Source organism: Pteropus medius, unplaced genomic scaffold, assembly GCF_902729225.1.
Source record: "Pteropus medius unplaced genomic scaffold, Ma_sr-lr_union100, whole genome shotgun sequence".
Taxonomy (NCBI): Eukaryota; Metazoa; Chordata; class Mammalia; order Chiroptera; family Pteropodidae; genus Pteropus; species Pteropus medius.
The window spans coordinates 4,563,886-4,576,157 of NW_024342647.1; the positions used below are offsets into that span (position 1 = coordinate 4,563,886).

The 12,272-nt window shown below is 41.5% G+C and overlaps 1 protein-coding gene across 6 annotated transcripts in view; it reads left to right on the plus strand.

The window, feature by feature from the left end:
• Positions 1-12,272, plus strand: part of ASTN2 (astrotactin 2) — a 791,570-nt gene that overhangs the window by 649,006 nt on the left and 130,292 nt on the right. For all 6 annotated transcript variants that reach the window (XM_039866760.1, XM_039866761.1, XM_039866762.1 and 3 more), the window contains 2 exons: positions 603-736; positions 2,292-2,440. In XM_039866760.1, the coding sequence (XP_039722694.1) occupies positions 603-736; positions 2,292-2,440 (283 nt within the window). The remainder of the gene's footprint in view (positions 1-602; positions 737-2,291; positions 2,441-12,272) is intronic.

A 12,272-nucleotide genomic window follows, 5' to 3' on the forward strand; every position in this document is an offset into this window, starting at 1 on the left:
TGAACCTGGGAAGGGGATCAGGAGCTAGAGTGAAGAGTTTCGACTTTATCCTGAGGGCAGTAGGGAGTTTCTAACCAGGGAAGTGAGGTCAGACTTCTTCACAAAGCAGTGTAGCAAGGCAGAGTCTGGAGGCAGACTGCCTTGATCAGGTCCCCGCTCCTTCACCTACTAGCTTTGAACCTCAGGCAAGTTACTTACCTCTTCTGTGCCTCAGTTTTCCAATTTGTGGAATGAGAAATAATAATTACGATAATTATAATGATGCATTTCTATTGTTAATTATCATCATTATATCTTTTGTGTGGGGTGGTGAAGATGAAATCAGTTCATGCAGGTACAGTGCCAGGCCCAGAGGAGGTTCTCAGTGGATGCTGTTACTATCCTGTCTCAGCGATCGATCATGCCAGCTGCCGGGTTAGAGAATGGCTCAGAACGGGGGAACCTGGTGGTGGAGCCCTAGGGATTTGGGCACGAGGGGGGTGTCCTGTGCTGAGGACGGTTGCTCGGAAGCTTTGATCGGCCGCCGTCATGGCCATTGGAATCTTCACTGTCAGTCTCTCCACCATGATCGTCAGCATTTCTTCTGTCTTCCTTTGTTCCAGGCCTTCAGGAGTGCACTGATGAGCTCCTACTGGTGTTCAGGGAAAGGGGATGTGATCGATGACTGGTGCAGGTGTGACCTCAGCGCCTTCGATGCCAGTGGGCTCCCCAACTGCAGCCCCCTCCCGCAGCCAGTGTACGTATGTATGGCCCCTCCTCCTCTGGCCGCCCCTTCCCATGGACTCACACTCCAGTCATTGCAGTCCAGGCCCTAACCTGCTCCTGTGCCCAGGGTGTCTCCTCGGACCCCTGAGGTCTCTGGGGCCTGACTCCTTCTTTGAGAAAGCAGGGAGCTTTGGCAGAACAGACGCTGGTCCAGGGATAGAGACTGCTATTTCAGTGTGTGCTATTTTAATGATGTCACTTGGCCCATCATTATTTCCTTCACTCATCCATTTAGCAAAGGTTTACTGGGCACTGACCACTGCTTTGTCAGTTCCTGTGTTGGACACGGGGGCTACTGAGATAAAGGAAGTGTAGAACTTTCTCTAAGAAACTCCATTTTATTCATTCATTCAACAAATAATTTTTGAACACCTGCTATGTGTCAGACACTGGGGAATTCATCAATGAATAAGACAGGCACAGTCTCTGCACTTAGGGAGCTGACCATTTAGCGAAGGGGACAGATATCAAAGCAAAAACAGGAAAATAGGATACAGATTTTGAAAAATAATAAAAACATGAAAGAAAAACAAAGAGGTGCTAATGGAGGAAACGATGTGGGGATGCTTTAGTTGGAGGGGAGGGAGACAGTCAGGGACGCCTCTGGGAAGAGCCCTAGGTTAGAGTAGGAGTTAATCAAGCAACGAGCATGTTTCAGGGAAAGGAAGAACACGTGTGAAAGCTCTGGGGCAGGAAATCCACCATTTGAGGCAGTAAAAGGTCACCTTGAGTGGAGGAGTGTGAGTAATAAAGAGACTGGTGTAGGGAACACAGGCGAGCTGGGCAGGAGCCAGTACTGGAAAACCAGAGTCCCCTAACACTCCTTTGTGGGGAGAGAAGAATCACATTGTGAGATGGTCCTTAAAGAGACAGCGTGGCGTGCTGGAAAGAGAAAGAGACTGGGCCAGGGACAAGCAAAGCTCCCATCACGGTTCTGTCCTCAGCTAGCTGTGTGACTTTGTACAAATCATTTCCCTTTTCCGGGTCTTACTTTCCCCGTCTCTCGAATGGGGAGACTGCACTCCCCTCTCTCTAAGGACTCTTCCAGTTCTAACCTTCAATCCTTTTGAGATATATATATCTAGATAGATAGATAGATAGATATCTAGATAGATAGATAGATATCTAGATAGATAGATAGATAGATAGATAGATAGATAGATTAGATGATAGATAGATAGATAGATTTTTTTTGCCTTATAAAAGGGTTCCTCAGGATTCCGGCCTCAGGATTATGAGGGAGTATTAATTTAAGGATATTAAAGAATTAACTGATATATTGGGTGATTGAAAAGAATGGCAGAGAAGTCGAAAGCTACTGTGTTTGAAGGCACTGTCAATTGAATTGACAAGGAGGCATCATTGGAAATATAGCTTACGTAAATGGAAGGCTAATCAACTTTCCGTGAGCGCATATTGTGTGCTTGGATTAATTTTCTCGATTCCATATTGATCTACTTTATGCAGAGGTTTTTGGGGCCCAACCAATGCTGCCCGGCAAACAACTCTCCCTGTCACTCCTCCAGGCTACGGCTGTCCCCAGCCGTGGAGCCCTCCAGCACCGTGGTCTCTTTGGAGTGGGTGGACGTTCAGCCGGCCATTGGGACCAAGGTCTCCGACTATATTCTGCAGCACAAGAAAGTGGATGAATACACAGATACGGACCTCTACACAGGTGAGGAGAAAGCCCGTGACTTCCCCTGATGTTGGGATAGTGTGACAAAGGTGAGAAAGAGATTTTTTCCTGCCTTTGGAGACCTGGTGTCATCTGACCTGGGAAGGCATTGGGAGGTTTCATCATTTCATGATTGTCACTTGGCATCCTCTCCTGTGTGCTTTTTTTGTATGATTTTCAGCAGGGAAAGGTAGCAAATTTTAGTTGGGGAGAAGTTCTGATTCTCTGAGTTGGATCCTCAAAGTCATATGTTAAAGGGTTAGTTAATTTAGAAGAAGATTTGACCTTTTTTGTAAATACATTATCTCTGGGACTGAGATAAAGAAATTCAAGGAATTGCCTTTTCTAATGAGATGTACTGAGATAGTCATCTTCAGTGCTGGGGAAGAGGCATTTGGAAATGATTCAGGCATGCCAGAGAAGAGGGGAAGAGCGGCTTTTAAGAGTGCTGCATTTGGTCGTAACTCAGGACCCTCTGAGTTCTTCTAAATGGCTGGCACAGCCGAGAAGCTATGACATCCTGGAGACTGGGCCTGCTGGGGCATCTCCGGCCCTAGGGCAGGCTGGGATCCTGGGTCCCTGGGAGTCAGCCTTGAGGCTGGGACCATGGGAGCAGGCCTGGTACTGGGGTGTCAGGGGCTTGGGTTTAGGGAGACTACTTGGGAGACTGGGCCACAGGAGCCACCTGGGGCCGTGGGAGCTGGTAGAAGCAGAGTAGGTTAGAAGCCTGGGTTTGTGGGAGCCTACTGGGAGCCTGGCACTGTAGAAGCTACTGGAGCTTCAAGAGCTCCTGGGCCCCTAGAGCCAGCAACCGCTGGAGTGAGCCAGGGGCCTGGGTCTGCAGGAACCTGCACCATGGGGAAGCCACCTACAGCCATGGGAGCTGACCTTGTGCCAGGGTGGGGCTGCTCCGGAATCTGCGGCGAAGTTCGGTGTTCACTTTTCTCTCCTTCTACAGAGAGGCTTTCTCTCTCTGCACTGGGCGGCCGGGCTTGGGGGAGGGGTCACGGGAATCATGTGAATCTGTCTTTCCAGTTCTCAGCCAATCTTTTATCTTTGCACTTTACCCAGTTGCTATAACCCTTCACCTAGAAACCTTAGTTTGCGTGAGGTATTTTGGGGGGCATAGATAGTGGTTCAAATTGATTTTTCTGGGGCACAGTGTGTGTGGGCTTATGAATTCTAGCAATTCCTACGCCGCCATTTTGCTAATGTCACCCTCTGAATGATTACCAACCTGGTTTTATGATCAAATAAATGAATCCCACAGAAGTATGTGACTTTTCCAAATTCTCACAACCAGGACATGGCAGAGCCAAGATTCCCAACCAGCTCTGTCATACTCCGAGCACAGTACTCATTCTTTATGTAACATCAGGCTTAACGGTGAAAGACCGCATGCTAGTTTGCTGAGAGGTTTTTGTTTTGTTTTAATTAGAAATGTTTATTGAATTTTCTGTGTCTGTTGAAATGATTGTACGGTTTATATTTCTTAGTTTGTTAATATGGTAAATAACATTGATGGATTTTCAAATGGTGAAGCAACTTTGCATTCCTGAAATAAGTAAATCCCACATAGTCATGGTGCGTTATCTTTTTCATATATTGTTGGAGTTGGTGTGTTAAAATTCTGTTCAGAATTTTTGCATCTATATTTGTGAGAGATTTTGTTCTGTAGTTTTCTCATAATGCTTTTTGTATGTTTTGCTATTAGAATATTTCTGGCCTCACAAAATGAACTGCAAAATATAGCCTCCTTTTCAGTTTTCTGAAAGAGTTTGGTTATAATTAGTAATGTTTCTTCTTTAATTATTTGGTGGAATTCATCACTGAAGTACAGATGCTCCTCAACATATGACGGATCATAAGTTGAAAATATCCTAAGTAGAAAATGCATTTAATCCACCTAACCTACTGAATATCATAATTTATCCCAACTCATATTAAAGGTGCTCAGAACACTTACGTTAGCCTTCGGTTGGGCAGAATCATCTAACACAAAGCCTATTTATAATAAAATGTTGACCATCTCATGTAATTTATTATGAATGTCGTTTTCACACCATTGTAAAGTTGAAAAATTATAAGTCAAACCCTCTTAAACTGGGGACCATTCGTAATCTGGTTTTGGAGCTTTTCTTATAAGAAAGTTTTAACTACTAATTGAATTTTTTAGTAGATATAGGGCTATTTGGGTATCTATTGCTTCTCGAGTGATCTTTGTAGTTTGTGGGTTTAAGGAATTTGTCAGCTTCATCTAAGTCATAAAATTTATTGGCAAAAGGTTATTCGTGACATTCTATTATCGATTATGGAATTTATAGTGATATCACTCTCATTCTTGACATTGGTAATTTGTCTTATCTCTTTCTGACCGAAATGGCTAAAGGATTATGAAACTTATTTATATTCTCAAAGAATCAGCTTTGGTTTTATCTATTTTTGCTATTTTCTATTCTGATCTTTGTTATTTTCTTTCTTTGGTGTACTTATGGTTTGGTTTGCTCCTCTTTTTTTCTGAATTTTTAAGGTGGTAGCTGAGGTTATTGATCTGAGGTTTAATATAAACATTCCCTCCAACCATTGCTTTTATGGCTTACTACAGACTAATAGATTGTATTTTCATCTTTATTCAAAATATTTTCTAATTTTTCTTTTTTCTTCTTTTTTGACCTGTGTTTACTTAGTTTCTAAATATTTGAGGATTTTTCAGATATCTTTTCTGTTATTGATGTTTAATTTGATTCTGCTATGTCAGAAGACATACTCTTTATGAGTTTAATCATTTTAAATTTATTGGACCAGAATATGGTCTATAATTGTGTTCAGTGTCAACTTTAAAATAATATGCATTCTTCTATTTATGGATAAGGTGTTGTATAAATGTCAATTAGATCAAATTGGTTGATTGCATTGTTTATTTAAGTCTTCAAAACCTTTCTTCTTTTTTTTTTGTCTTATTGTATCAGTAATTGAGAGAGTGATATTAAAACCTCTGACTATAATTGTGGACTTATCTATTCCTCCTTGTAGTTCTATCAGTTTTTACTTCATGTGATTCACACTTCTATGTGCTCTATACAATGGCCCATGAAACTCTGTTATTAAATGCATAAACACTTAGAATAGTTATATCCTTATAACTATTTAATAGTTATAAGGATATAGTTATATTAAATGCATAATATAACTATAAGGATATAGTTATATTAAATGCATAAACACTTAGAATAGTTATATGATAAAAGGACTGATGAATCGGTCCTTTTATCATTCTGAAATGGTCACCTGTATTCCTGTGATATTGTTTGCTCTAAAATACACTTTGTCTGATATTAACATAACTACTCCAGCTTCCTTCTGATTAGTGTTAGTCTACCATTTCCATTCCTTTACATTTTTATTATTTATGACTTTATATTGAAAATGGGTTTCTTGTAGACAGCATATAGTTGGGTTTTTTATTTTTCTTTTTAAATTTAATCTGATATCATCACCATTAAATTGGGGAAGCCTAGAGCATTTATATTTAATGTGATATTGTTGTGGTAGGTTTAAGTTGATTGTCTTGCTTTTGTTGTCTACTGTCCATCTTTCTTTGTTCCCTTCTCTTTTTTTAATCTTTTGGATTGAGTGTTTTCATAATTCCATTTATCCCATTTGCTGATGTACTAGCTATAACTCTCTTGTTATTTTAGTGGTTACTTTAGAGTGTACATATGCATACTTAACAGATCACAATGTATATTCAAGTGCTATTATACAACTTCATATACAGTATAGGATCCTTTTAATAGTATGTTTTTATTTTTCCCTTCTAAGCCTTTATGCTGTGTTGTTATACATTTTACTCATATATATGTTTAATAATTCATTGTTATTGTTTTTCCTTAAATAGTAAAATATTTTTAAATATATTTAAATAATAAGAAAAATAATTTTATATATTTACTGATAGTTACTATTTTTGGTGTGCTTCATTCTTTTGCATGCATCCATATTTTCATCTGGTTTCATTGTCTTTCTGCCTAAAGGATCTCTTTTACTACTTTCTATATTTCAAGTCTGTTAGCGATTAATTATTTCTGCTTTTGTAAAATATTATTGTGGGTACAGAATTCTAAATTGACAGATTTTAAAAAAGTAATGTAACGATGTTGCTCCTCTGTGTCGTTTGCATTGCTGCCAGTGAGAAATATGCCTTTATTCCTAGCTTTGCTCCCCTGTATATACATGCCATTTTCTATCTGGTTGCTTCTAGGGTTTTCTCATTAATGGTTTTGAGCAATTTTATAGTTTATTGTGACTGAGGTTCATTGAGCTTCTTGGATCTATGAGTTTATAGTTTCATCACATTTGGAAAATTTGAAGCCATTATATTTTTAAATATTTTTTTAAAAAAATTTTTGTCCCCTCTTCTCCTTCAGTAACTCCAACTACATATATACGTGGATATTTGAAGATGACCTTCATCTCACTCATGCCTTTTTGATTTTTAAAAATTCCTTTTTCTCTCTTTGTTTCATTTTGGATAGCTGTTAGTGATATATCTTCAATACTTTCTGCAAGGTCAATTCTATTGTTTTTAAAATTCAAGCATTGTAATTTTCATCTTGAGTTCAGTTTGCATGTTGTTAATGTATTGCATGTCACAAGTTTTTCAACATATGAAATAGAGTTATAATAATTGTGTTAATGTCTTTATTTGCAATTTCTAACATCTGTATCAGTTCTGGGTCGGTCTCTCCTCATTATAGGTTGCATGTGCCTGTTTCTTTACATGCCAGGTAATTTTTCATTCAATGCCAAACATTGTGATTTTTGCCTCGTTGGGTGCTGGATATTTTTGTATTCCTATAAAGATTTTTGAACTTTGTTCTGGGACACAGTTACTTGGAAACAGTTTAATTCTTTTGAGTCTTGCTTTTAAGATGTTAGGTAGAACCAGAGCAGTGTTTAGTCTAGGGCTAATTATTCCCTACTGCTGAGGCAAGACACTTCTATGTGCTCTATACAATGGCCCATGAATTATGAGAGTTTCCAGTGAAACTGGTAGAAACAGGCACTTCTTTTGGCCCCTATATAAACACTGGGCACTGTTCCATCTAATCCTCTTGGGTAGGTAGGTTCCTCACATACATCCATCAATCAGTACTTTGCTGAATATTGGAAGGAGACCCTCCACAGATCTCTTCAATTTTCTCTCCCTACAGCTCTCTCCTCTCCATTACTCTACCCTATAAACTTCAGTCATTTTGGTCTCCCTGGACTGAGAACTCTGTCTTCTCAGTTTAGGGAATCTGCCAGGCATCCTTCCTGCACAGTGACCTGGAAACACTCTAACGACAATAATCTGAGGAAATTTTAGGCTCACATAATTTGTTTTCAGTCATTCAGGATCTCTGTCCTTTGTTGCCTGGTTTTCAGCTTGAAAACTTGATTTATGCACATTTTAAAAAATTCTTAATGTTTTAGGTGGTAGGGTAAATAACTCTAGTCCCCGTTTCTCTGTCTAGCCCAGAAATGAAAATCCAGGATTCTTTCTCTTCATTGTACAAGAACCAGTACTCTGATCCAAGAGTTCCTCTGTACTGATACAGGTAAAACGTGTTCCTTTTTAGTTACATGGCCTGGGTTCACTTCACACAGATATTACCCCTTCTTCCCGCTGTCATTTAAAAGTTTGAAGGTGATGACATATCTACCTCCATCTTTACAGGTTCTTCTAATCCTTCCTCATGTGATTGACTTTAATTCTTCCAACTATCCAATTATTAAATATTTCAATGGACAGTTGTCTTTAAAGAAACAAAACAATGACTCTGTGTCTATAATTTGAGATCCTCCCACAGTGCCTGACATTTATAGATGTTCAGTGTTCACTGGATTGAATTGTGTATGGGTAGGCATATGCATGTCTTAACTTTTCAACTCTGATGTTAATTCCTTGAGTGCCATGCAGTCTTATGGGGTCTTATGTAGAGACTAGCTGAGTACATAGTAGGCCTTCTAAAATGTGTCATGATCAATTGGTGCTGCAGATGATTTGGGGCAGATATATGAAGTAGAAACCTCATTTCTTTGCCTCTGTGCCACCTTTATGATGTTTCAATTATCTGAACTTGGACCACATTTGAAGATTTCAGCTCACATTCTTGAGTTTTTTTCTTAGATGATAGAAGCCTAATGAAGGACTATAGACTTTGGAAAACCTGGTTTCTGTTTTCAGTTTCCACCACATCTCACTGAGGACTCTAGGGCCAGCCAACACCTTTTCTGGGCCTCAATTTCCCTATCTGTGGAAAGGGGAAAATAATACCTACTTCACAAGCTACTTTGAGGGTCAAATGTAGCACAGTTTTCAGCACATAGTAATTACTAATAAATTTTAATTGCTTCTCATTTCCATGAATTAAAAAGTGAAATGGAAAATTAAATGCTCATTTCCATGAATTAAAACAATGAAAAAGAAAATTAAATGCTAGAAAGAAAATAACAAAACAGGGTTTAAGACTTGTTTTGGAGAGAGAGTTAGGATTACTCACACATTTGGCCAGGTGAGGCCCGAATAGGGAAATATGGGCTTTTTCCTTTGATCTCTCTGGATTTTTGCTGGCAGCTGAATCCAGTGCTGGAACTGTTTATTTATTCGTGAGCTCACGCGTGCGTGTGCACAGATATATGTGCATACACACGTTCTTTCTCTCTCTTTCTTACACACACGCACACACGCACACACTTTATGACTGCCATCTGTTCGACACCCTTTTGAACTAGCTGTTGAAATGCTCACTCTCTCCCTGTCTCCTTCTCTTGCCCCCAACCGCGGGGTTTGGCGCCCTCTTTGTCTCCTTCAGAGAAGCCATTGCTCTGTCGGTTCTGGGACTCTTGGGAAATCCAAGCATAAGTAGCCTCCTGTTCCAGTTGTTTTGAGCAGAAACAAGGCTTGTTTTGGGGGATGGCTGAATTCCCCACATGCTAATCTGTCATCAGTATTAAAAACAGACGTCTGCTTCTCCTGCGTGGCCTCATCAGAGCAATTGGCATGGGTTTCAGCCTCTTGGGCAGGGGTAGATGCAAGGGGCTGGGAATAAGAAGAGGGCTGAGCACAAGCAGATTTAATGACTCCAGATTCTCCTTCAACCTATGGAGAAAAGGCTGAGGAAAGCGGGGGGCAGGGGGGAGGCAGGACTCCTTCAGAGATTACACACATCATGACTTAATGGTAGAGTCGGAGCTAGAAGAGGGGCCCTGGTTTCTTTACCTGCTCCACCCGCCAAGTCCAAACATCTTTCCACTGGTCTCTATTACCTCTGATGTGGTTTGCTTTGGTTGAAAATAAACTGAGAGGCAGATGAAAATAGGGGATTTAGGACCTCTGTGTATCTGGGCAGGATGGGGTCTCTAGTATCTGGTGGCAGCTGGCGGGCGTTGACCTCATGGAATATACCCTTTCAGACTCCTTGCTTCTTTGCCATCACTGCTTTCATATATACTGGCTTCTGAGAAGCCTCGAAGTTCAGAGTAGAAGGACCATGAACATTGAGTTCAAGTCTCTCATTGTAAGGATCAGAAGGGTGAAGACAGAAAGGGGAAGGGTCTCACCTCACACCATAACCTCCCATCACACTGCCCTGCATTTTCTTTGATCATCTGCTAGATTTTTTTTCACTTTTTAAAAATCAGAGTCTTCTGTCTCTCGCCATGGGATTCCAAGCTTCAGCTTGTTTGGTTCAGGGCTGGACGGCCAGCTGGCTCTGTTGGCCCTCACCCACAGAGGCAGCAGGCCCTCACCACCATCCCCCCACACCTCCTCACGAAAGGCAGCAACATCTGGAGCTGGTCAGTGCCCCTTTCTGTCCTGGCATCTGGGAGCCTGATGGGCTGCTCCCCAGAGGATCAGCACCAGGCTTCTCTCCTGCCAACTCTCAACTCTCGTCTCTGTTTCTTCCCTTCTCTATCCTTTCCTGACCGCCTCCACTACCACCTCCTTCTTTCTCTCTCTTCGTCTCCACTATATATCTTCCTCTCTTGTCTGTTCTCTTTCTCACTCCATATCACCTTCTGCCTGTGTCTCAGTTCATCTTTTGTCTTTGTCTCTTTGAGATGGCTCATGTATAAGCTGCTCATCTAGAGTCATCTAGATCTGGGTCAAGAATAATGTCAAGAACTGTCAGAAGACATCTCTGTCCACCCCAAACCCCATTTTATAGCATCTCCCTCCCCATTTTCATTAAGTCTAATCTACCACTGGAAAGACCCCCACCCCGCAACGGCATGCACATCATCCCATCTGAGACCTTAGACTGAAGACCTCATCAAGTAAAAGAGAGCAGTTGTGAAGGTGAATTTGTGTGGGGAATAACTCAAGGTCAGGGTCAGTAAGACCCCACTGCCCCCAGTAGCTAAGAGGATGGTGGCAGCAGCCACTATGAAGGAGCAATTAAATTGGAGCTGTTTATGAAAGCCTGTGGAAATTACTCATAGCTCTTTGAGCAGCACGGGCCATGGCTGAGCCATACTTTTTGTCTGAGAAGCTAGAGGGGCCCTCACCCGCCTGCTGTCTGCCTGTGCTGGACCAGCTTGAGGGAGGTGATGTCATTGGAGACTGGGCCCCACTCCCTCAGCACTCCAGAGTGGAGGGGGTTGGTGAAGGAAATATGTTTTACAGGGTGAGCTACAAACCGACATGACTGCAAACATCTGGAACTGATATTAGGTCCTCAGAACATGTTTCTGTCACTCCAGCTGCTCCTGGGGTGAGAGGTTTCTAAAGTCAAGGGCCTCCGAAGGGAAAGGTACTTGGAGGGTCTTAATTCTCTCCATTCCCCCGTGCCACCCAGCCTGCCCTCAATATCACAGAGTTTTTTACAGTTCACAAAGCACACTCATCCGTCCTATTAGTGTATATGGAGATTTTACTATGGTGCAGACACTGCGGAACATGCTGAGCATGGCATGGTAACAAGACAGGCATGTTTCCTGCCCTCATGGAGCTTACAGACTAGCAGTGGAGAGATGCGGTTTAGCAAGAAATGACCCTGTAGCTTGATAGGTGTTGAGATATTTCAGATGCTGTAAGAGCATAGCATAGGGGCTTCTAAGTCAGTCCAGCGGGTCAGTAAAGGCTACCTAGAGAAAGTGAGGTGACTGTTCAAGATCCTAGTCCCAGTAATTAATCATACCAATCGTGCCCTCATACTCAAGATTCCCAGCTCCCCATGTGGAGCTCACTCTTCTGGCTGAAAAACTTCTCTTCAAGTCCCGCTTCCTCCCTGCCGCCACCTGTTGCCATGCTTGACCTTAGTAGCAGCTATAGATGCTACTAAGATGGCAAGAGAAGAAAAGTTACCTTTTTTCTCTGCACTCTCTAGAACCTCCTTCCAGGCTATGGAATTATGGTAAATGCCTACCTTCTATCCAAAGATTTTGTCAAGACTAAATTCATCTTGCTTTATGTCCATTAAATTCAACCATTCCCACAAAAGATAAATTCAAATACAATACAGATTTTAACTTCTTGCCTCAGTTGAAACTGATTCTCTAAGTGTTTAAGCTGTTGATTTGGAGTTCTCTCTCAATCTGTGCTCTCGTCATCACAATAGATGAGCTCAAGTCCTCCTGGATGCCCTTTCCAACACTTCTTTCATCTCTTAACCCGCTCATCTCCAGCGAACTTCCTTTCATTCTACCTCAGCCACTCAATCCCAGATCACACTTTGGACTCTGTTCCCGCTTGATGTCCCATCAAAAACCATTAATTTCAACATCCCACTCTCTGACCATATTTTTTTATCCTGTCAGTTGTATTGATCTCCCACTCCTACCATGC